This window comes from Macrotis lagotis, chromosome 1, assembly GCF_037893015.1.
Source record: "Macrotis lagotis isolate mMagLag1 chromosome 1, bilby.v1.9.chrom.fasta, whole genome shotgun sequence".
NCBI lineage: Eukaryota > Metazoa > Chordata > Mammalia > Peramelemorphia > Peramelidae > Macrotis > Macrotis lagotis.
The window spans coordinates 599,117,127-599,143,446 of NC_133658.1; the positions used below are offsets into that span (position 1 = coordinate 599,117,127).

Sequence of the window (26,320 nt, forward strand, 5' to 3'; positions counted from 1 at the left end):
CAAATGATATGCAAAGGCAATTTACAGATGAGGAAATCAAAGCAATCCATACTCATATGAAAAATTGCTCTAAATCATTACTGAGAATGCAAATTAAAGCAGCTCTGAGGTACCATCTCACAGCTATCAGATAATCCAGTATGACCAGAAAGGAAAATGTAAAATGATAGAAGAGATGTGGGAAATCTGGGAAACTAATGCATTGTTGGTGGAGCTGTGAACTCATCAAACCTTTCTGGAGAGCAATCTGGAATTATGACCAAAGGGCAATAAAAATTGTGCATACTTTGATCCAACAATACCACTACTGAGTTTTTTTTGAAGAAATCATGAAAAAAGGTAAAAACATCATTTGTACAAAAATATGCACAGCAGCCCTGTTTATGGTAGCAAAGAACTGAAAATCAACTAAATGTCCATCAATTGAGGAATGGCTGAACAAATTGTGGTATGTGTATGTTATGGAACATTACTATTCTATTAGAAATCAAGACAGATGCAAACTGGAAAACAATCTTTACAACTAATGTTTCTGACAAAGGACTCATTTCTAAAACATAGAGAGAAGTGAGTCAAATTTATATAACAAACAAGCTATCCCCCAACTGACAAATGGTTAAAGGATATGCAAAGGCAATTTACAGATGAGAATAACAAAGCAATCCATAGTCATATGAAAAATTGCTCTAAATCATTACTTATTAGAGAAATGCAAATTAAAGCTTCTCTGAGGTACCACCTCACACCTCTCAGACTTGCCAATATGACCAGAAAGGATAATGATCATTGTTGGAAGGGTTATGGGAAATCTGGGACACTATTACATTGTTAGTGGAGCTGTGAATCCATCCAACCTTTCTGGAGAGAAATTTGGAACTACGTCCAAAGGGCAACAAAAATGTGCATACCCTTTGATCCAGCAATACCACTACTGGGTCTATATCATGAAGAGATGATGAAAAAGGGTAAAAACATCACTTGTACAAAAATATTCATAGCAGCCCTATTTGTGGTGGCAAAGAATTGGAAATCAAGTAAATACCCTTCAATTGGGGAATGGCTTAGCAAACTGTGGTATATGTATGTCATAGAACACTACTGTTCTATTAGAAACCAGGAGGGATGGGAATTCTGGGAAGCCTGGAGGGATTTGCATGAACTGATGCTGAGTGAGAGGAGCAGAACCAGAAAAAATATTGTACACCCTAACAGCAACATGGGGGTGATGATCAACCTTGAAGGACTCACTCACTCACTCAACCAGTGCAACAATCAGGGACAATTTGGGGCTGTCTGCAATGGAGAATACCATCTGTATCCAGAGAAACAACTGTGGAGTTTGAACAAAGACCAAGGACTATTACCTTAAATTTAGGGAAAAAAAAACCCTGATATCTTATTGTCTAATCTTGCTATATCTTATACTTTATGTTTCTTCCTTAAGGATATGATTTCTCTCTCATAACATTCAATTTGATAAATGTATACCATGGAAACAATGTAAAGATTGGCAAATTGCCTTCTCTGGGGGGAGGAAAGTAAGATCAGGGGGAAAAAATTTTAAAACTCAAATAAAATCTTGATTAAAAGAAAGAAATCAAGACAGATAGCATTTCAGAGAATCCTGGAAAGACTTGAATGAACTGATGTTAAGCAAGATGAGCAGAACCAGAAGAACACTGTACACCCTAACAGCAACATGGGGTTGATGATCTGTCTTAATGGACTTGTTCATTTCATCAGTGCATCAATCAGGGTCAATTTTAGGATATTTGCAATGGAGAATGGCATCTATATCCAAAAAAAAAATTGTGGAATTTAAACAAAGACCAAAGACTATTACCTTTAATTTTCTAAAAAAGTTATCTCATTATGTAATTTTGCTACCTCTTATATTTTAGTTTTTCCTTAAGGATATGATTTCTCTCTCTCAAATCTTGATTAATATACAGCTTGGAAACAATGTAAAGACTACCAAACTGCCTTCTCTGGGGGGGTGGGGGAGAGGGAAGCAAGATTGTGGGGAAAAATTGTAAAATTAAAAAAAATAAAAAAGATTAATTGGTTGCATTAATATTTGATATTTATAATAAATCTTTTAAAAAGAGTCTCCAACTCAGTTATCTAATGAAAATAATATGGCTTTCTCTACACATTAAAAGATATTCAAACATAAACCTAAAATATTACTTCCACTACCTACTTTTAACATTGTTCCTAGTACACTGAATTAGTTTCTCTAGAACTTAAATATCTTATATGTTATAATCATTAATAATTAATACATACACAAATATGGACTTAAAAACTGACAAGAAATTTTCTACAAGGCTAATCATAGAAAAAGGGGACTTTAAATTAAGCCTTAAATTGTAGCTAAAAAATTTCAATATGACCTAGCCCAAACTATGACTCCATGATACATATTCTACTCAAAAAGAAAAAAAGGGGGGGGTTGTTTTGCGACTTTTATAAGCAATCATTTAAAAGTCAATTTAAAAAGAGGGACAATGGGGGGCAGTTAGGTGGCACAGTGGATAGAGCAACAACCCTGGAGTCAGGTGTACCTGTGTTCAAACCTGGTCTCAGATACTTAATAATAATAACCTGGCTCTGTGATACTGAACAAGTCACTTAGCCCCACTGCCTTGGGGAAATAAAAGAAAAAGAAAAAGAGGGACAAGGTGCTACTTTACCAGATGACATTTTCTTAGGATTTGAAATCACTGAGCAGGAGACTAATATGAAAGCTATCATTCCTTAGAAGGATGCTAAAAACTTGTTTTTAACTGGTACATTTCTTCTTCTGTAGTGAAAACAAAAATCTCCCAAAGCATATCCAGAGTTCTAATTCAATCAAGCAAGAACAAAAGTTCTTGGAATGACTAATAATAACTAAATCTGCTTTAGAGACTGGGTCACATCCACCTGAGTTTTTTCAGTTTCAGAAATGAAAACCTAGGGCTAGGCTTTAAAGATGGGATGACTTTGAATGAACAAAATTTATCCCGAGCTTTCAAATTCAACTAGCTTGACCACTACATCAGTTTAAAAGTGGGTGAAGGGGAGGTAAAGGTAAAGATAATTGGAGTTGTGGAGATAAGGGAAGAGAAAAAGGATAAAGAATATTTGTGGGGCGGCTAGGTGGTGTAGTGGATAAAGCACCGGCCCTGGAGTCAGGAGTACCTGGGTTCAAATCCGGTCTCAGACACTTAATAATTACCTAGCCGTGTGGCCTTGGGCAAGCCACTTAACCCTGTTTGTCTTGCAAAAACCTTAAAAAAAAAAAAAAAAGAATATTTGTGATGGGGAAAAGAAATATAGGTTTCTAAAAATTAGAAATGGCTAATATAAAATATAAAGAATGGCAATCACACATACTCTCTCTTCTTAATATCCTAAAGGACAATAAAAAAATAACAAGAGGATGACAAAATGAAAATAAGAAAAATCTCTGGCCAAACTGGGCAGATCTGGTCTATGAACAGTGGGTGACAAGTCGTTTGAGGCTATCCAGCAGTTTAAATCAAAATCAAAAAGGCTTTTAGGTTCACTTCAGAAGCAAAAATGTCTTACTCAGGAACACAATATTTTATAATTTCTTTTTTTTCTAAAGTTTCTAAGGAAAATTGGTTAACAAGACATATCTTAATTACTACACTGAGTCAAAATGTAAGTAATGAAATACAGATCCAGCATAAGTTTTAAGCAAATCATAAACATTGGATAACTGAATAGTGATGAAGATTATAATCAAAATGTTAGTAAATTTCACTCATTTAAAATTAAACTAGACAAAGGCCTTAAAATTATAATATAAGGAATCAAGAAAAGAAATAATGCAGTTATGCCAAGAAGATCCAGGGAACTTAAAATAAGTCACTTATACAAATATATTTTATTAAGAATAATTTCCTATCACTTCTCGGCCTTTTGGCTAAGAGTAATTTCCGAATTTTGTTCCTTGATAAAAGGATTTAGGATACTCATGAGAGAATGGGGAAGGATACAAGCATGAAAGGGAGGAAATTCCTTGAAGTTCTGAAATTAATCATAATGGAGAGACAATTGTCTATTCTGTCTATTATTAAAGCTCATTCCATCAAAAAAAAGAGTAATTTCCAAACTAACTTGTCCCAAATACTCTCTCTGCCTATATAACTACTGACAGAAGACAAAAATGCTGATCTAGGGAGCATGAGGGTTATACTATGCCAAGGATAAGATGGGAAAATTCTGAAGCAAAAGAAAGGAAATTAAGCTTTTTTATAATGAAAAATTCTAAGTATTTTTAAGACATACATAATTTCCCAATAACTATTTTATGGAGGGAAAAATATCAGCATCAAAATTTGCTCACAAGAACCCCCAATTCACATGCCTTGAAACATCAAAGTCCTATGGAGCATTATCTGTAAAACGTTATAAGAACACTTAACTTCTAATACATCTCCTATATTTTGAAAGTCTCAAACACCTTCAAATATATTATCTATTACTTCTCTCATCACTATCATATTCTTCATATAGATCTGTGAGGAAAAATGTAGAAATAACACTAAACTTTAAGTTGAGAAGAAATTATAATGATCACATCAAAATATACTCAACAATAAGTTTATAATCTTTTTTCCACAATTCTGAGCCCTTCTAAAGTGGCAACATGCCTATAATTCTCTTAACACTTTGCTCACTCCTATCAAAAAAAGGACTTTCTATAAAATTTAATGATACTGCTTAGGATTAAGGACACAGCGAGCAAAGGGAAGGGTCCCAGGAAGCACTGGAATTAAACATAATTAAGAATTAGGAATTAACTCGATTCACTCAATCTGTTTTGCACAGTATGCCTCCAAGTCCTCATATTGCAATAGCCTTCCTTGTCCATTTTTCTAACCTTCTTTATCAATCAACTATCTTCTCAGAAAATTTGTTCCAAATAGGAGTCACTGACAAACTCTTTTTAAACTTTTGTTTGAATAGAAATAACTTAATTTATTCAATACTTTTATTTAATATATTTTATTAGCATCTCTGCCACATCACTGCAATCATTTCTTCCATAAAGCAGTAACCAATTTCCTTTGAACATCATATTGAGAAGGTACTTAATAAATGCTTCTGATGATAATTCCTTATAGTACATCCACTGCCAAATTATTTTCTGTTTAAGAACTAACCATACTTCTTACCTTGCTTCAATTAATAATGGAGTAGAAAACCATTTTGTAGTAAGAGATGTTGTAATTGCCTTAGAATCTGCCTTTACCGAGGAGATAAACAGGCACAGCGCAATCAGAACTTCCATTCTGCAGTTAGTCCCTAAGTGAAAAAAAAAAAAAACTCATCAGATTTAATTTTTAAATCCTATAGTTTGAATGTTAAGTCTTTTAAAAAGAAAAATGTAATAAAAGTAAAGGGCAAAAAAGGGAACAGCTGCTAAGGGTGGCACATAACACAGTGTAGTGTTTAGCACCTATAAGATGGTCAACAAAAGACCAATAATGAACACAGTCAAACCTAAAATATATCTTATAAGATTATCTTACTTAATAGTTTTTGAAATAATAGTCATTTCCTAACATAACTTCTTTACCTCATCCAACCTTTCTGGAGAGCAATTTGGAATTATGCCCTAAGGGCAGAAAAAACATGCATACCCTTTGATCCAGCAATACCACTACTCAGTCTATACCCTGAAGAGATCATGGAAAAGGGTAAAAACATCACTTGTAAAAAAATATTCATAGCAACCCTGTTTGTGGTAGCAAAGAATTGGAAACTGAATGTCCATCAATTGGGGAATGGCTTAACTAACTATGGTATATGTATGAGATGGAACACTATTGTTCTATTAGGAAGGAAGGGAATTCAGGGAAGCCTAGAAGGATATGCATGAATTGATGCTGAGTGAGATGAGCAGAACTAGAACTCTAACAGCAACATGGGGGTGATGATCAACCTTAGTGACTTGCTCATTCCATTAGTGCAAAAATCAGACACAATTTGGGGATAACTGCGATGGAGAACACCATCTGTATCCAGAGAAAGAACTGTGGAGTTTGAACAAAAACCAAAGACTAGTACCATTAACTTAAAAAAAAAAACACAAAAAAATGTTATCTTATTATGCAATTTTACTATCTCTTATACTTTGATTTTTTTCTTAAGGCTATGATTTCTCTCATCACATTCAGCTCAGATCAGTGTATACAATGGAAAAAATGTAAAGACTAACAGACTGCTTTCTAGGGGGTGCAGGGGGAGGGAAGCAAGATTAAGGGAAAAATTGTAAAATTCAAAGTAAATAAATAACTTAAAAAAGATTAAAAAAATAACTTCTTCACTCCCAACCCAACAAAAAGTACTTCAAAATAGGAAAGAAAAGCAATTAAACAAAACCAACCAACATGAAACTTTCCACAATGGAAATCTCCCATCTTTTTACCAAGAAGGAATGTATAGTTCATACTATTTGTTAAAACCAAAATAATTCATTGCAGTTCTCTCTAGTTCAGAGAACTTTTAGTGGACTAAAAAAAAAAAACCAAACAAAAACCAATCATTTATTAAGCACCTACTTGGACCCTGCACTATGCCAAGTCTTAAAGTGATACAAAAGAAGGCAGTCCCTGTTCTCAAGGATATCATACCCTAATGGAGACAACATAAATCTATAAGAAGATATGTATATAAATTGGAGATAATATCAAAGGGAATGCACTAGCACGGGGGGGGGGGCTTGCTGGAGAAGTAGGATTATTTTAAATGAGACTTGGAGAAGAAAGTATGGGACAACCATTGAAAATGCCAGGAATGTGGGAAAAAATCAGGACATTGAAAAGTCCTGTGCAAGAAATAGCCAAAAAGGCAAGGTCTCCATATCAAAGAATAACTCAGGGAGAAGGAAGGGTGAGAGAAGGAAGAGTAAAGTGTAAGTAAAGTAGGAAGAGGCCAGATTATCTCTTAGAACTTTCCAAGTAACTCTCCATTTTTCTATCTGAAGCTACCCAGGAATCATACCTCACCCAGGAAAAGCTGATCCAACAGAAATCTCCTCATCACACTATCAGACTCAGTTTGCATATTGCTCCTCTTTTTCAGTTGCTTCACTTGCAGCTTCCCTCGACCTGGAAGGCTAGAAGATTCCAAAGCCTTCCTATATAGAAGACTCTAAAGTTTCAGAACTTAACAGTTAGTCTTTATTTTTCTATAAGCAACATCATTTGGTTTTAGGAACATTATGCCTAAGCACTAGAGTATTACCTAATGGCCCTCCCTACTCCCCTTTTCAGTTTGTCTTTTCCTATTAGAATGTAAGCTCCCTTAGGTTAAGGAATGAATGGCACACAGTAGGCACTTAAGAAAATTTTATTAAATTGAATTTAAAAGCTTTAAAAACCAGAAGATTTTTGTGTTTGATTCCAGGAGTAATAAAAGTTATTGGCTTAGGGGAAAGAGAAAGAGTAGAGACAGAGTCAAACCTACTAAAGGAAGATCACTTTAAGGGTGGACCAGGTGAAGGAGTACAGAAAAACTTGAGACAAAAAAATCAAGAAGTGGCTTTTTTGCTACTGTTTTCATTTACATGTTGAGGTCATTAACAAAAGAATTTTCTTCCTGCTGAGTGGAATATTCCCTCTTACAAATTGATATTCCTAGTGAAGTCCTCTCAGGGTTAAAAATCATTAAAACAAAGACACACTATTACTCTTAAGACTATTCTTAGAAGAAAGAGGGAGAGAGATCTTGCATTCCAAGCCAGGCACCCTCCCAATTGTGTTGTGGGGAAACAGTGGACTATTTCCAGAGGGAGAACAGTAGACTGCCTCCTCTTGTTTGATGATAAGTACTAAGAAGTCCTTGCATACTCAGACATTAATTCATTTAGATAGACAACAAAGGTCATTAGAAATCTTCTTCTGATAGCCTCACCATCTGGATAGTGAGGCAATATTCTATGAAAACATTTTATTTTTCTCTCTGTTACTGGGTAGATTTTTCACATAAAGATTATAACTTTGAAAACCTTAACCAATCAATCAAGTTGGAAGAGAGGGGGCTAGGGAGGAGAGGATTGTGTTAGGCCAAATAATCTTGCTTGACTTTCACCTCGGGGCAGTTCCTTGATCTTCACTACCTTTGTGAGACTTGGAGTATGCCCTTTTCTTGAGAAAAGCCAAAATAAATCTTTTTTTTGTTCAGAGGAGTCTCTATATTTTTTTAAGTGGGATTTTTATCCCACACACTGCTAGATACCACTTAATTTCAAAGGGATACTATGAAATATCAGCTACAAATATGAAAAGGATTATCAGGTACACAATGAAGTTAGGCCACCTTATCCATTATTTGAATTTTAATGACTATAGAAAAACAAAGCTGATCAGAAAAAACTTTAATGAATGGATATACAATGGTGACATAAAAGAGGTAAATTTTAGAGACTAACAATCTCATCCATCCAGGGGCATGGGGCAGTGGATACAGCACCAGCCCTGGAGTCAGGAGGACCTGAGTTCAAATCTCACCTCAGATACTTAATAATTTCCCAGCTGAATGATCTTGGGCCAGTTATTTAACCGCACTGCCTTGCAAAAAAAAAAAAATCTAATCCAAACTCTTTTTTACAACTAAAATAATAAGAGAAATATTAAATAAATTAAGAATCATATAAAGAGAATGGATTAGAAAACAGGCATACTGAATCTCAGACAGGTTTCTTTATACAATGGTATTTTTGTAGAAAGTATATCATTTAAGAAGGTTATATCCCTAGATTATTCTTGCTGTAATTTTCCCTAATCTGAATAGCCTCATAATTAGGTACAATTTATTAATAGCATTCAAATCAACATTCCCCATACAAGGTTCATCTTCATGGTCATAGAACAATTCACCTGATGACAAAAGTTTGAAGGAAAACCAGTACATAGTTATGACTGGAAATGAGGAGAAATATGTCATTCTTTATTGTTCTAATAGCATGATCTTAGACACAGTAAGAACTATCCTCCCAACCCAGCAGCTTACTTGTGGTACACATATCAAAATTATTTTACACAAGGATGACATAACATCAAAGAAGTACCAATTATGTGACTTCATTCTCTCATGGCCCTCACTCTCATGGAATGGTCTCACTCTCTCACTCTGTATTTGTGATTGTATCCTACTTCAAGTGGCAGGCATCTAATATATATTCATTTAAAAAACCTAAATTCTACAAAAACAAACTCTACAAAATGGAGACAGGATGCATAAATAAAAATTCTAATGCTATAATACAATAAATTAAAAATTAATTACATTTTCATTAATAATTTTTTTAACATTTATCACTCTAAGTTTTTAAAAATAATGAATGGTATATACTTTTTATTATTTTTTCTTTCTGAAATAATTTCATAACAGCCCTTGAAATGACTAAAGATATTCTGAGATGTTGAAAAATCTGAGCTACTGATGCTCCTGGCTCCAGGGCTGGTGCTCAGTCCACTGCGCCACCTGGCTGCACCTATTATTATTTTTTTATTTTAATTTTTTCTCTTTACTTTATTGCTCATGTGGGTCTATATTTTTTGAAGGGGGCATTATATTTACTCTAACAAGAATATTTTAATAATGTATACAAAACATCATTTGTACAAAAATAAAAATAAAGTATAACCTCTAAAAAAAAAGAAAAATCTGAGCTAGAAATCAGTTTACATAAAGAATTTGCAGGGAAAAAATATAAATACAAAAGAAAATGAAAAGGGATAGCACTGACAAAATTAGATGTCTGAAAACAAAACCCATGAGAAAATGAAAGAAACATCACTTTAAAAAACTGTTTAAATAAAATATTTATCAATTTTACTTAATTTATAGAATACCTATCTCCCCCAGTGCATTTTTCCATTTATATCACCTCAGATAGACATAGTGATATCTCAGAATATGCTCCATATAATAAAAAAAATAAAAACTTCCCAAATGTTGCTAAGAATTTAAAAGCAATAGTTATATCACTTGTCCTTTTGGAGTTTGTGTTGATATAAGGTAAGTGTTGCTAAACCTAATTTCTGCCATGGAGCAATCCAGTTTTCCCAGGAGACTTTGTCAAAAAATGACCTGTAGTTAAGGGAATGGGGAGAGACCTTCTGGTTTATCAAACACTAGATTATTAGGTTAATTTGATTTTGTAAATTATATTTTACAATTCTGCTAACATACTGTTTCTTTTTTTTTCATGCAAGGCAAATGGGGTTAAGTGGCTTGCCCAAGGCCACACAGCTAGGTAATTATTAAGTGTCTGAGACCGGATTTGAACCCAGGTACTCCAGACTCCAAGGCCGGTGCTTTATCCACTGCGCCACCTAGCCGCCCTAACATACTGTTTCAATAAATTTTAGTTGACTGTCTAGGGTTCTTAAAATACACTATTATATCTGTTAAAAAAAAGTGATAATTTTGAATCTTCTTCACTCATGCTTATTCTCTCAAATGATTTTTCTTGCATTGCTATAGTCAGCATTACTAAGTACCATAACAAATGCAGTGACAAAAGACAGTTTAGCCCTGTTGCATATTCAATTAAATTAAATCCAACTCAATAAACATTTATTAAGAACTTCTATATGCTAGGTACTGTGCTAAAGTCTAGGGATATAAAAAAAAAAGAGCCAAAAGAGAAAAAAAATCTATGTACTTTTGGACAGCCAGGTGACAGAAGATAGAACTCTAGCCCAGGAGACAGGAGAATTTGAATTCAAATCTAGCCTGACATTTACTAGTTGTGTTAACCAAGTCAAGTCACTTAACCCTGTTTGCCTCAGTTGCATCATCTGTAAAAGGAACAGGAGAAGGAAATGGTGAATTCATTTGATTGGTAGCTCTTGGTTTTAGATACTATTTACCATGTTAAGGAAAGGTTCATTTATTTCTGTGTTTCCTAATTTTTTAGCAGAAATATGTCATATTTTGACAAAAGCTTTTTCTGCATCTACTGATACCATCATAATTTTGTTGTTCTTGTTATTTATATAGTCAATTATGTCATTAACATATGACAAATTTAGATTTCATAAAATAAAACTAGCTTAGTTGAAACCAGAAAGATTATATTATAATTAAGTTATAGTTGCTTTAAAAGATTCAATTCAGCAAAGGACAAGGTACCTATAATGTTCAAACTTTGTACTAGGCTTGGAATAATGGAAAGGAAACAATAACCCAGAAATGAAAGCCTGGATATGTAATCTTAAAAAGTTGATACAACACCCCCAAAAAGATCAAAAGAAAAAAGAAAAAAAACAGTTTGTTAGAAAAAAAAATATTTATAGTAGCTCTTTTTGTAGTGGCAAAGAATTAGAAACTGAAGTAATGTCCAGCAACTGCGGAATAGCTGAACAAGTTAAAAAATAGGTATGTGATAAAATTAAGAAATGATAGGGGGAAAGAGTTCAGCTACTGAGATAAAAACTCTCTCTTCAATAAAAAACTGTTGGGAAAATTGGAAGTTAGTATGGAAGAAACTTGGATTAGACTAACATCTCACACCCTATACCAAGATAAGTCAAAATGGATGTAGGATTTAGAGATAAAAAACAATATTATAAGCAAACTAGGAGATCAAGGAATACTTTACCTATCAGATCTATGGAAAGGGAAGTAGTTCACCAAGGAAGAGATGGAGAATATCATTAAAAACAAACTAGGTAATTTTGATTACATTAAATTAAAAAAAACTTTTGTACCAACAAAACCACTGTAACCAAGATCAAAAGAAATGTAGTAAATTGGTTAACAATTTTTACAATATTTCTGACAAAAGACTCTGTATAGGTCTAAAATATATAGAGAAGTGAGTCAAATTTAAAAAAAACAAGCCATTCCCCAATTGACAAATGGTCAAAGGATATGCAAAGGCAGTCTACAGATGAGGAAATCAAAGTGATCCATAGTCATATGAAAAACTGCTCTAAATCACTAATTATTAGAGAAATGGAAATTAAAGCATATCTGAGGTATCACCCCACACCTCTCAGACTGGCCAATATGACCAGAAAGGACAATGATAAAGGTTGGAAGGGATGTGGGAAATCTGGGGCACTAATACATTGTTAGTGGAGCTGTGAACTCATCCAACCTTTCTGGAAAGCAATTAGGAACTATGTCCAAAAGGCAACAAATATGTGCATACACTCTGATCCAACAATACCACTACAGGATCTCTATCGTGAAGAGATCATGAAAAAGGATAAAAACATCACTTGTACAAAAATATTCATAGCAACCCTGTTTGTGGTAGCAAAAAATTAGAAACCGAGTGAATGTTCATCAATTGGGGAATGGCTTAATAAACTGTGGTATATGTATGCTGTTCTATTAGAAACCAGGAGGGATGGGAATTCAGGAAAGCCTGGAAGGATTTACATGATACATTGTACACCCTAACAGCAACATGGGAGTGATGATCAACCTTAATGGACTAGCTCATTCCATCAGTGCAACAATCAGGGACAATTTTGGGCTGTCTACAATGGAGAATACCATCTGTATCCAGAGAAAGAATTGTGGAGTTTGAACAAAGACCAAAGACTACTATCTTTAATTTAAAAAAAAAATCTTATTATGTAATTTTTCTATCTCTTATACTTTATTTTTTTTCTTAAGGATATGATTTCTCATCACATTCAACTTAGATCAATATTATACCATGGAAAGAATGTAAAGACTAACAGATTGCCTTCTGGGGGGGGGGTGAGCGAGATTGGGGGGGGATTGTAAAATTCAAAATAAATAAATTTTAAAATAAAGAAAAAAGAAATGATGTGAGGTGGGGGGAAATGATGGAGGAGGGGCAGTTAGGTAGTTCAGTAGATAGAGCACCTGCCCTGGGGTCAGGAGGACCTGAGTTCAAATGTGACCTCAGACACTTAATAATTACCTAACTATGTGACTCTGGGCAAGTCACTTAACCCAATTGCCTTGGGGGGAAAAAAAAAGAAGAGGCGGAGGAAATAAAGAACTTAAAAAAAACTTTAAAAAATGATGAAGGGGATGGTGTCAGAAAAACCCAGGAAGACATATCAACTGACCAAAGTGAGGTGAGCAGAATGAGAAAAATCTACATAGTAATAGCAATATTATAAAGATAATCATCTGTAAAAGACTTAGTTATTCTGATGAACATAATGACCCACAACAATTCCAAAGGACTCATAATGAAAAATACTACCTACTTCCTGACAGAGAACCAATGAACGGACTGGTGCAAAATGAGACAAGTTTGGAAAAAACTAAGAGATGAGCAGTTATGACCCGAAGTGAAGGGGTCAAATGAGACAGACAATCCAAAGAAATTTTAAAAAGGAAGCTCAAACTAGGAGTGCTAACATTGGGAAGGAGAATAGAAATGGAATAAACTATCAAGAAAGGACAGGGTCTGGGGTTAAGGGGGGGAAATATGAGAAAAATGAAAAATGGACAGCCTTTTGGAATAAAACTGTGTTAATGCTTTAAAACTATGCCATTCCAAATGAAGAAAATAAGTCTGCAAATCTATAGCTTATCAATTCTATATAAAGTTTATACCCTGAGATTCTCTGGCATTATAATAAAAATAGTCATTTAATTAACTCAAATAGGAAGAGGGGAGGAGGAAAAAAGAAATCGATACAAAAATTACAGAGTAAAGTTTCTCAGAGGAGAGATTGCCCTACTATTGACTCTCCAACAAAGTCAGTAAAAATCTGTTTTAAGGGAGGAGGTAAAGAACAGGGAAGTTCCTACTATCACACACAACATACAGTAAAAGCTTGGCAAACAAAACCAAGCTTTTTTTTGTCCTCTCAAAAGCTCTAGAAACATAAAGCTTTCAGGGGCTGCTAGGTGGCGTAGTGGATAAAGCACCAGCCCTGGAGTCAGGAGTACCTGGGTTCAAATCCAGTCTCAGACACTTAATAATTACCTAGCTGTGTGGCCTTGGGCAAGCCACTTAACCCCATTTGCCTTGCAAAAACACCTAAAAATTTTTTAAAAAATAAAAGAAACATAAAGCTTTCTCATCAATCAATAAGTTGCATAGCAGGATTGAGAATGCTACAATGGCAGAGTTTAGTAAATGCAAAGCATTGAGAAACTCTGGGCCTAGATAGATAGATTACTTTGTCTAGAATACTGGTCTACAGTTCAATTTTTTTTTCTGTAAAATGAAAGAAGTATCTTCCTACTATTAATGTTACAGGGAACTATAATGAGGATAGAGATGGAAAGTTCATTTAGATATGGAATAATAAGAACTGAGGATGAATTTTGACACTCTAACTTGTCCTGTCACCTTTCTGAATCCTAAGAAATCTTATAATCATGAATTTAGAGCTAAAAGTGACTTTGGAGGCCAGTGTTATATAAACAGCTATTTTAATAGAGTTAATAATAATATGGAGAATGTTTCAGAATTCCTTGAAAAACAGTAGTAAAAAAATTTAATATTACAATAGTGACAAAACAGGCAGATACAACTTAGATTCATCTATTTATTAACTAGGTTTCAGCATAGATGAGGAAAGCTAAAGAAAGAGAACACTATAGTGAAAGTTATTTCTTAAGTTCCAATTTTGGTTTTCTGAGAATAAAAATTAAAACAATTATTTAACTGGTAAATCTGTTTTGTTGGGGAATCTTAATACGAGGAAACAACCACTTTTTTTTTTAAAGTTTTTGCAAGGCAATGGGGTTAAGTGGCTTGCCCAAGATCACACAGCTAAGTAGTAAGTGTCTGAGACCGGATTTGAAGGAACTCAGGCTCCTGACTCCAGGGCCACCACCTATCCACTGCACCACTGCCTGAAACAACCATTTATTAAGATGCTTTATAATTTCAATGAAAAATGAAAGTTACACGCATAGCATTTCTACAAATAAGTGTTAAAGGCAATTGAAAATAAGATATTCAGTGGCAGCTAGATGGTACAGTGGATAGAGCACCGGCCCTGGAGTCAGGGAGTACCTGAGTTCAAATCCCACCTCAGACACTTAATAATAATTACCTAGCTGTGTGGCCTTGGGCAAGCTACTTAACCCCATTTTGCCTTGTAAAAAAAAAAACCTGAAAATAATATATTCAAATACTGTACAAAGTACTGTTTGTTGAGTTTAAAAGATTGACAACTGTTAGTAATATAGATCACTAAAGACTACATTGAAGAAGAATGGGAAACATAATCACTATTAAAAGATGCAAGTATAAGCCTTCAAAAATTCTTCAGGAATTTTTATAAGGCCACTCTGATTAAAATTGGCCCACTCAATGTGATCAGAGTGAAAATCTTCCTTTGTGTCTGTACTTAATGAACTAATAATATGGAACCTGAAACACACAGAAAAGGTATGTTAAGTTCTAAACGTGGCAAAAGATTCAAAACACTATTAAGCGTATGTCTGACTCAACAGATAAGTCCAGGTTACAGAAATTACTCCGCTTGGCAGTGCAAGACCTTGAGCCTCTGCCAGGTCACTGGAATATGAAAATGAAACTTCATTATCCAACATCTGGCTAACAAACTATGGGATTAAAGAAGCAATAGGCGTCCCCAGCTTTTCTTTAAAGCCTCCTCATTTCCACAGGATAGAGACGGCAAACCTCTGCCACTCACGATCTGCTTCTCTAAAGTTTGGTCTTAAAATAAGGGAAGTGGATGGAGGGATGGACCTGGTGTCAGATCTGAATTCAAACCGAGATTCGGACACTTCCAATCCGTGTGGCATTGGAAAAGTCCCTTCACCTGTGTTCGACTCAGGTTGCTGCTCTGCGAATAACCTGCCTCACAAGCCTCTCCGGTGTGCAAAGGCGGCACAGAGGTGCCGTGCAGGCCTTAAAGAAGCCAGAAACGTCGCTGAGAGCTTTCCCCGCCTTTAATGCACTTCCAACTGCAGATATCGATCCCCTGGAAGGGATTGCATTATTCAAGACGTGCTGACAGCGGTGCACAACTACCTGCGAGTGGCTCCAGACGCCCCCGGGGTGCTCTGCCCGGAAGTCATTCCCTCCCGCCAGAAGCGGGAGAGGGGTGGGGAGTCATCGCTCACAGCTGGGGAAACTGAGGCAGGGCGAGGCCGGACACGCTCAAGGTGACCCAACAAGCAGGATCCGCCGCCCCCCCCCCCCCCCCCCCCCCCGGCCGCAGCCCGGGGCGCGCGTGCTCGCGCCAGGCTCGTCCCTTCCCCCACTAGATGCAGCCTCTGCGACGCCCATTCCACAGGGAGAATAGACTGAGGCCCGGCCCGCTCCGCCCCGGCCTCCGGCCGCCCTTCTCCGGTACCTGTCACCCGGCGCACCACTGCGGCACCAGCGCGGCCGCCTTCCCTCCTCCCGCGCATCCCGGAGCTGGGCTCACGCTCCGCCCGCGACGACGCCGGCGCCCGGGGAGGCGGGAGTCGCCGCGGCTACCGCTCCAGTGAGCGGCCGACACGTCCCGCTCTGCGCCGTCCCGTCCCGCCCCGCGCTCTGCCCCGTCCGGCTGCACCGGCTGCTCTCCGAGGCTGGCCTGAGACAGCGGCAAACAACCCGGGGCGCCGATCCCCCAACTTCCGCTTCCGCATGTCCGCACGGCTTCCGGCCATCGAGTGGCAGCGCGGGACCCCCGCGGGCCAGAGCGTCGCTCGGCCGCCATCGGCAGTCCGGGAACATCCGGGTCCTGCTGGCGGCTTCATCGCAGTCGCGGGTGTTTGCGCTCCCTTCCCGACACATGCATTTTTTTATTTTTTTTTTAGATTTTTGCAAGGTAAATGGGGTTGAGTGGCCACGCAGCTAGGCAGTTATTAAGCACGTGCATTTTTATGGGGGGGGGGGGTGGAATCATCTCAGCTTACAGGATTTCGCGAGGTTTTCTACCAAGGCCTGCGACAGCGCGGCCTAGGCTTCCTGGCCTACGCGGCCTCCCTCCCCGCCCCTCCTTGGCCGACCTCTGACCCCCGTGCCGAGAGCGCCTTGGGCTTTGCAGTTGCCTCCTCTCCAAAATGAAAGCTCCTATCCCCCCGGGGTGAGGATAAAGTCAAGTTAGGGCAACTTGTAAAGCGTTTGTGCCAGGCGCCTGGACCATGCCCGCCCTCTAGGAGCTGGCAGTCCAAAGGGAGAGGCAACACCAGGTACAAGCTAGGTCTGGGCAACTTCGATGAGGGCTTGTTGCAGAGGGCCTGAAGGAGGGCTGGCAAAAGCAGCTTCCAGAATGTGGAAGATGAAGAATCAGCGGGAAGGGAAGTGAGGAGAGAAATAGCATCAATTGGAAGAAAACTCCCACCTCCAACTATCAGCATTTCCAGTTAGATGAAGTGTAGTGACCAAGGCTTTGTTTTTAATTTGCGGATGCTTTCTCACAGCCATCCAGAGCGTGGAATGAGTATTTCCAAGCCACAAAAGGGAAATGAACTGGCATTCTTTTGAAAACTATGCTACAAACAAGGTCAATGTTGTGCCTCTTTTAGGTGGAAGTTAGTTGAGTACAGCCAAACTCAGAAGCTACTCTTCTCAAACTCCTGCTAAATCAGCAGTGGAGAGACTCAGGATGATGAAACAGTCACGATAGCATGGACTTCCCTCACCGCAAGAGTTTGATAGAAGGCCACACATCCTTACAAGTAAAGCTGAGGATCAGAGATAAAAATGTATTTGCCCAGGCCCACTCTTCCATTAGAGCCAGGCTAAGTATTGGTTTTTAACCAGCTTTTAAGAAGTTTTCAAGACTAGAAGGAAAGCTAAGACCAAAAAAAGAAATGACTGTGACAGAGTTAAGAAATAAGCAATAGGGACAGCTAGATGGCGCAGTGGATAGAGCACTGGCCCTGGAGTCAGAAGTACCTGAGTTCAAATGCAGCCTCAGACACTTAATTACCTAGCCTTGTGGCTTTGGGCAAGCCACCTAACCCCATTGCCTTGCAAAAAATAAATAAATAAAATAAGCAATAAAGGTTGAGAGAAGGGGTTGGTCCTTAGTGATTGAGATACACACAAATACATTGGGACAGGATGACATTAAAATAATTTAGTCTGAGAACCACACTCTACATTATTGTTGCTTCAGTGTGTCTGAGTTGGAAAAGATATTGCAATGGTTTAGCCATTTCTGTCTCCAGCAGAAAGAAATAAGTGACAGTCGGAGTTACACCACCATTAAGTGAGCTCAAATTCGAACTTAGGTGCTGTTTCCAGGGATCAGCCCCTTTTATCCACTGTACCACACAGGTTCCCTCCAAAAATGTGAACCTGATTTGTTAGATTATTTTTTCATCTCAAACTTTTTTTTAACTGAATCAAGATCAGAATTCCAGTCACCTGACTTAATACTTAATTCTTCCTCTATGAGGCTTAAGGAAAGGATTGTGGAAGATGGTTGGGTGGGAAGATGGGGTCTGATTTCATTACAGAATCAAAATAATTTAGGCTGAAAAAGAAATTTTTCTGGGCTAGCAATTTTTTCCTATGGAAACCCTGTGGGAAAATAAGGAAAATTGTTTAGTAGTCATCTGCATTGTATAATAAAGAAAACGTTATCTGTTAACCTATGAAAAATAATTATGACAACAGGATCCTCTACCAAGAAACATCATATTCATGAATTAATAATGATGCTTTTGGAACTTGTAGCATAGTAGGTACTTAAAATTTATTGAATGATAACTAAGGGTAGGGCTAAATCTAGACCTTCCAGGCATGAAAAAAAAAAAGGTGCTGGTAAAAGAAAAGGAGAAGTACAGTAGAGTTAGGTAGTTGGACAAATTGGAAAAAAAAATATGAGTGAATAAATCCAAAGGTAACTTTAAAATGTAATCAGTAGGTAAGTCTGAGGTTTGTGGAAAGATTGCTATGACTTTTCTTCTCCAGAATATTGTTTTGCTTTAGTTCCCCTTTTTCCATTAGTACTGCCAGTGTTAGGAGAACATTCAAGAGAAAACTTGACACTTGGTCCTTCCGGAGGGGAAAAGAAAGGCCTAAGATTACTGTCTTTACTTCTCTACCCTTTGGGTTTTTTTTTTTTAACTTTCCATTTTCCTCCTTTAGTACTGCCAGTGCCAAGAGGACTGTCTAGTAAAAAAAAAGCCCTTTAAGCATTTACTCTCTTTGTTCAGATTTAATGTTGAAATGAAATGAGGAAGATGACCAGGAAGCTGTGTCGGGGAAGCTGTCCCAATGGCAAGTTATTTCCAATGGCTACCCCGCCATGCATGGAATGTTCTTCCTCCCCATCTCTGATTCCTGGCTTTCTTCTTAAATAAAATCTCAAAATCAACAGGAAGTCTTTCCCAATCCTTAATTCTACTGCCTTCCCTCTGTCAATTATTTCCTATTCCATATACAGCTTTGCTTATACATGTTTATTTCCCTGTTGTCTTCTCTTATTAAACTGTGAACTCCTTGAGGACAGGGAATATCTTTTACTTTTCTTTATATCCTCAGTGCTTAGCCTAGTGTCTGGCACATAGCAGATGCTTAAGAAATGTTTATTACTGGGGTGGCTAGGTGGCACAGTGAATAGAGCACCGGCCTTGGAGTCAGGAGTACCTGGGTGCAAATCCAACCTCAGACACTTAATAATTACCTAGCCGTGTGACCTTGGGCAAGCCACTTAACCCCATTCATTGCCTTGAAAAATCTAAAAAAAAAAATGTTTATTACCCATCTAAAGCAGTCTTTAAAGCTTTAAATTTTTCCAGTAAACAGAACATTCAACAATATATATTAAAAAGCCTGGGGAAAATGATAAAGATACTTATCACCCACAATAGCTCTGGTGTGAGTCTGGACATTGACTTGTGAGAGTCAGGTTGAATAGAAACATACATGCAAGGTCACAATACAAAATCTACTGATTTATTTTCAGAAACTTGGACTTTTTAATAACAAAAACTTATCTCAGGAATGACCTGTTAAAGGAGACCCAGTTTCACAATTTCCTGGGTAAATTTACAAAATTTATTCTTAGAAATCTGCATACTTCTTTATCAGGAAAGCCTTTTACAACCACCACCAGAGTCACAGATTGTCCCAGGTCAGAGTTCACTGGAGAGTCAACAAATCCATTTAATGAGCAAGGATACATGCATATCTCTGATGGAAAAGGTCACCAAGGATATGTGTAAATCACTCCCGGGAGCTTGCCCTCAACAGATATTTTGTCTATTTTCACTTTGTTTTGAGGCTATCTAAGTAGCATAGTAGAAAGAATGATTGGACTTGGATTGAGAAAGACCCGAATTCAAATCTTGCCTCAACTGCTTACAGGCTTTGTGATCCTCAATAAATTTTTAACTTCAATTTCCTCATCTGTAAAAATATTTTAAAAAATAATAATAGTAGCATCTACTTCATAAGGTAATTGTGAGAATCGAATGCATTAATATATGTAAAACACATTTCAAAGTTTAATGCATTATATTAATATAAACTGATTATTCTTCTCTTGGAACATATTTTTGGTGATTATGTATGGCCATTCATTATTCCCAAATGGCATCATGTAGGATTTAAGCTCTTCCTCCATTAGAATACATGCTTCCTGTATATAAAGATTATATTTTACCTTTGTCTCCCTGAGACTTAGCACAGTGCCTAGCACTGTATAAGAGCTATTTAAATACTTACTGTGAGCTCTGCTTCGATTTAAATGATTTTATTATTCCTTAGGGAGTTACTTTGTTATTTTGTTACCCTTCATTATAACTAAAATAATTTTTTCTACATGAAGGTAACCATTTTACAACATTACATACTTGTGTGATTGCCTTCGTTTTAGTATGAAGTGAACTTTTTCTATATTGGAAACTACTTCAGAAGAGACTCAAGAAAATGTCACTTTTTAATTCACATTCAGTGCTGATATCTATTTGGTTTCATGTGAAATGAAAGGTATGTGGAAATTATAAAAATATTTCAGTAAAAAGGGAGTAGGGAAGAGCTAGGTGGTGCAATGAATTAGAGCACCAGGCTTGGACCCAAATTCAAATCTAGCTTCAAATTCAAATCAAACTAGGCACTTAATACCTTCTAGCTGTGAGATCTTGGGCAAGTCACTTAATCCCACTGCCCTTCAAAAAAAGAAAAAATAACAACAAAAGGGAGTAAATATTTATATGGCAGTTACATCAAGTACTGTACCAAGCTAAAGGAATATTAAACATTGCTACTAAATTTCTGGAAATAATATTCTTTCCTTTTTTCTCTGGACCTTTGCCAATTCAGAGTTCCTAGCTCTTTACTAAATATTATGGGAAGTGCAAAGTTAATTAGAAAGGAACATTTTCAATTAACTGAAATCTGACAATGCTGCTTCACTTTTTTTCTCTCTCTTCCTTTTTCTGTAAATTTGAGGAAATATGAACATTTCCAAAATGAATCCATCTTTATCATATTTCCGCATGTGTGAAAATATGAAAAAACCCAAGATAGATATTGGGGAGTGGAGGGTTGGGGAGAAATAAATAATTGTACTTTTATCAACAGCAATTTATTTTCAAATCTTTTCCTTTTATTAATTGATATACCTCTCCTGTGAATGTAGTATTATCATCTTATTTCCTGGCATCTTTTATGTTCTGTTTGTCATTTAAGAGAACATGGAATTTGATCAATATATATTCACAATTAGCAATTCTCTTAATTCTTTAAACTATCTAATTATATTTTACCAGTTAAGAACAAGTTCTTTGAATGGAACTTCAGACCAGTAGAAAATGGTTTAGCAGGAATTGGCATGTGATAGAAGACTTGATGTAATGAATAAAGCCCAGCAGATTTAGATTTGAATCCACCTCAGACACTTCCTAGTTATGTAACTTAAAATTTCAGTCTCAGTTCCTTCTCTATAAATGGGAATAATAATGCCTGTTTAGGGTTATGTGGGGAAAAAACTTGCAAAATGTAAGATTTATGTGAAAGAATTAATTACTTTTTTAAGATTTTTTAATAAATTTATAAAAATTTTGACCGTGTACCTCTGCAGACAGCAATTAAAGGCTTTCTATATTTAGAAAGAAACAGAATAGAATCTATTAAGTTTTTGTTGTGTTTTCTCCATTTGTATTCATTAATTCATAGTCACTTATGTGCCTTAGCATTACAAGAAACTGAATATATTTGTGAGATGTTCCTGCCTTAGCTGTATAGAGTGATTTTGTAATCTTTGAAATTGGCTGAATTTGGCTGAAGTTGCTTTAGTCCCAGTGATCTATTTGCTCCCTGAAATACAGCTATTATTGCTAGATTCAGCAATTTGAATGGTTCCAAATTCAGGGTTTATGGTTATATTGTTTCCCCTAATGAATTCAAAGTTTTTTCCTCTTTGTCACATAATAACTAGTATTCTCTGTGACACAAAAGAATTTCATGGTTACTCCCCATCTCATTACTTCTTTTTTTTCCCTCTTTATTTCTCTTTGTTCTTTTTTTTTTTAGGTTTTTGCAAGGCAAATGGCGTTAAGTGGCTTGCCCAAGGCCACACAGCTAGGTAATTATTAAGTGTCTGAGACCGGATTTGAACCCAGGTGCTCCTGACTCCAGGGCCCGTGCTTTATCCACTACGCCACCTAGCCACCCCTATTCTGTTTTTCCTTTAGAAAGCTTTTATTAATTTTGAGTTTTACATTTTTACTTCCCTCCCCACCACGTCCCACAGAAGGAATTCTTTACATTGTTTCTATGGTATACATTGATCAGAGTTGAATGTGATGAGAAAAAAAATCAAGTATAAGAGATCAAAAAATTACATAATAAGACAATAGGGTTTTTTTTTTCTAAATTGAGGGTAATAGTTTTTGGTCTTTGTTCAAACTCCACAATCCTTTCTCTAGATACAGATGGTATTCTCCATTGCAGATAGCCCAAAATTGTTCCTAATTGTTGCATTAAAGGAATGAGCAAGTCCATCAAGGTTGATTGATCATCACCCCCATGTTCCTGTTAGGGTGTACAATGTTCTTCTCACTCAGCATCAGTTCATGTAAATCCTTCCAGGCTTCCCTGAATTCCCATCCCTCCTGGTTTCTAATAGAACAACAGTGTTCCATCACATACATATACCTCAGTTTATTAAGCCATTCCCCAATTGATGAACATTCACTTGGTTTCCAATTTTTTGCTACCACAAACAGGGCTGCTATGATTATTTTTGAACAATTGATGTTTTTACCCATTTTCATAATCTCTTCAGGGTATAGATCCAGTAGAGGTATTGCTGGATCAAAAGGTATGCACATTTTTGTTGCCCTTTGGGCATAATTCCAGATAGCTCTCCACAAAGGCTGGATAAGTTTACATCTCCACCAACAATGTATTAGTGTCTCAGATTTCCCACATCCTTCCAAAATTGATCATTTTCCTTTCTGGTTATATTGGCTAGTCTGAGAGGTGTGAGGTGGTATCTCAGAGATGCTGGAATTTGCATTTCTCTAATAAGTAGTGATTTAGAACAATTTTTCATATGACTATGAATTGCTTTGATTTCCTTATCTTATTGCTTTTGCATATCCTTTGACCATTTGTCAATTGGGGAATGGCTTTTTTTTTTGAAAATTTCATTCAATTCTCTGTATATTTTAGAAATGAGTCCTTTTTCATAAATACTAGTTGCAAAAATTGTTTCCCAATTTACTACATTTCCTTTGAGCTTGCTACAGTGGTTGTGCAAAAGCTTTTTAATTTAATGTAATTAAAGTTATCTAGTTTGCTCTTAATGATGTTCTCCATCTCTTCCTTGGTGAACTGCTTCCCTTTCCATAGATATGACAGGTAAAGTATTCCTTGATCTTCAAGTTTGCTTATAATAGTGTTTTTTATGTCTAAATCCTGATCTTATTTGGTATAAGGTGTGAGGTGTTGGTCTAATCTAAGTTTCTTCCATACTAACTTCCAGTTTTCCCAAGTTTTTTATCATAGGGAGAGTTTTTATCACAATAGCTGTATTCTTTGGGATTATCAAACAGCAGATTACTATAATCGTTTCCTGCTATTGCACCTAGTCTATTCTACTGATCTATCACTCTATTTCTTAGCTAATGCTAGCCAGTTTTGATGACTGATGCTTTATAATATAATTTTAGATCTAGTAAGGCTAAAACACCTTCGTTTTCACTTATTTTCATTGAAACCCTGGAAATTCTTGACTTTTTATTTATTCATTTGAATTTACTTGCAACTTTTTCTAAGGAGGATGGCTTATCTTGCTTTTAGTAGGGCAATAAACAGGTAATTTAGTTTTGGTAGAATTGTCATTTTTATTATGTTAGCTCGGCCTATCCATAAGCAATTGATGTTTGCCAGTTATTTAAGTCTGATTTTATTTGTGTGAGAAGTGTTTTGTAATTGTTTTCAAAAAATTTTTGAGTCTGCCTTGGCAGATAGACTCCTAGGTATATTATATTGTCTGAAGTTACTTTTTTTTTATGTTTTTGCAAGGCAAATGCGGTTAAGTGGCTTGCCCAAGGCCACACAGCTAGGTAATTATTAAGTGTCTGAGACTGGATTTGAACTCAGGTACTCCTCACTCCAGGGCTGGTACTTTATCCACTATGCCACCTAGCTGCCCCCTGAAGTTACTTTGAATGGGATTTCTCTTTCTAGCTCTTTCTGCTGTGTCTTGCTAGTCATATATAGAAATGTCGCAGATTTATGAGGGTTTATTTTATATCCTGTGACTTTGCTAAAGTTGCTAATTATTTCTAATAGTTTTTAGATGATTTTTTTGGGATTCTCTAGGTAGACCATCATTTCATCTGCAAAGAGTGAGAGTTTTGTCGGTTCCTACCCAATTCTAATTCCTTCAATTTCTATTTCTTCTCTTATTGCTGAGGCTAACATTTCTAATATGATAGTGAATATAGTGGTGATAATGGGCATTGTTATAATGGGCATCCTTGTTTCACCCTTGATATTATTGGGAATGCCTCAAGCATATCCTTGTTGCATATAATGCTTGTTGATGGTTTCAGATAGATACTGCTTATTATTCTAAAGAACACACCATTTATTCCTAAATCTCTTTTTTTGTTGTTTGTTTTTTTTAGGGGTTTTTTTGTAAGGCAAACAGGGTTAAGTGGCTTGCCCAGGGCCACACAGCTAGGTAATTATTAAGTGTCTGAGACCAGATTTGAACCCAGGTACTCCTGACTCCAGGGCCGGTGCTTTATCCTCGAAGCCACCTAGCCACCCCTATTCCTAAATCTCTAGTATTTTTAGTGGGAATGGATGTTGTATTTTGTCAAAAGCTTTTTCAGCATCTATTGATATAATCATATGATTTCTGATAGGTTTGTTATTGATATAATTAATTATACTAACAGTTTTCCTAATATTGAACCAACCCTGCATCCCTGTATTAAATCCTATTGGGTCATAGTGTATTATCCTTGTGATAACTTGTTGATATTGATTTGCTAAGATTTTATTTAAGATTTTTGGCATCTATATTCATTAGGAAGATAGGTCTATAATTTTCTTTCTCTGTTTTTGCTCTTCCTGGTTTAGGTATCAGCACCATATTAGTGTCATAGAAAGAGTTAAGCAGAGTTCCATCTTCACCTATTTTTCTAAATAGTTTATGTAGAATTGGAACCAATTATTCCTTAAATGTTTGATAGAATTCACTTGTGAATCCATCTGGACCTGGAGATTTTTTTCTTAGAGAGTTCAATGATGGCTTGTTCAATTTCTTTTTCTGAGATAGAATTGTTTAGGTTTCAAATTTCTTCTTCAATTAACCCAGGCAACTTGTATTTTTGTAAATATTCATCCATTTCACTTAGATTGTCAAATTTATTGGCATAGACTTGGGCAAAATAATTCTGAATTCCTTTAATTTCCTCCTCATTGGTGGTGAGTTCAACTTTTTCATTTATGATACTAGTAATTTTGTTTTCTTCTTTCTTTTTTTAAAATCAAATTGACCAGAGGTTTATCAATTTTATTGGTTTTTTCATAAAACCAACTCTTGGTTTTATTATTTCAATAGTTTTCTTGCTTTGATTTTATTAGTTTCTCCTTTAATTTTTAGAATTTCTAATTTGGTATTTAATTGGGGGGTTTAATTTGTTCTTTCTCTAATTTTTTTAGTTGCATATTTAATTCATTGATTTCCTCTTTCTCTAATTTATTCATGTAAGCCTTTAAAGATGTAATATAACCTATGTCAGCTGCCTTGAGTGAATCCCATAGGTTTTGGTATGTTGTTTCATTATTGTCATTATCTGGGATAAAATGATTAATTCTTTCTATAATTTGTTGTTTGATCTACTCATTTTTAAAAATGGGATTATTTAATTTCCAATTAGTTTTAGGTCTATATCT

The 26,320-nt window shown here is 36.2% G+C and overlaps 1 protein-coding gene across 1 annotated transcript in view; it reads right to left on the minus strand.

The window, feature by feature from the left end:
* UGGT1 (UDP-glucose glycoprotein glucosyltransferase 1) overlaps positions 1-16,673 on the minus strand; it is a 106,467-nt gene extending 89,794 nt beyond the window's left edge. The window contains 5 exon segments of the mRNA XM_074214911.1: positions 5,193-5,322; positions 16,311-16,421; positions 16,424-16,490; positions 16,492-16,574; positions 16,577-16,673. Of these exon segments, the coding sequence (XP_074071012.1) occupies positions 5,193-5,322; positions 16,311-16,421; positions 16,424-16,490; positions 16,492-16,574; positions 16,577-16,661 (476 nt within the window). The 5' untranslated portion in view covers positions 16,662-16,673.
* Positions 16,674-26,320: the final 9,647 nt, after the last annotated feature.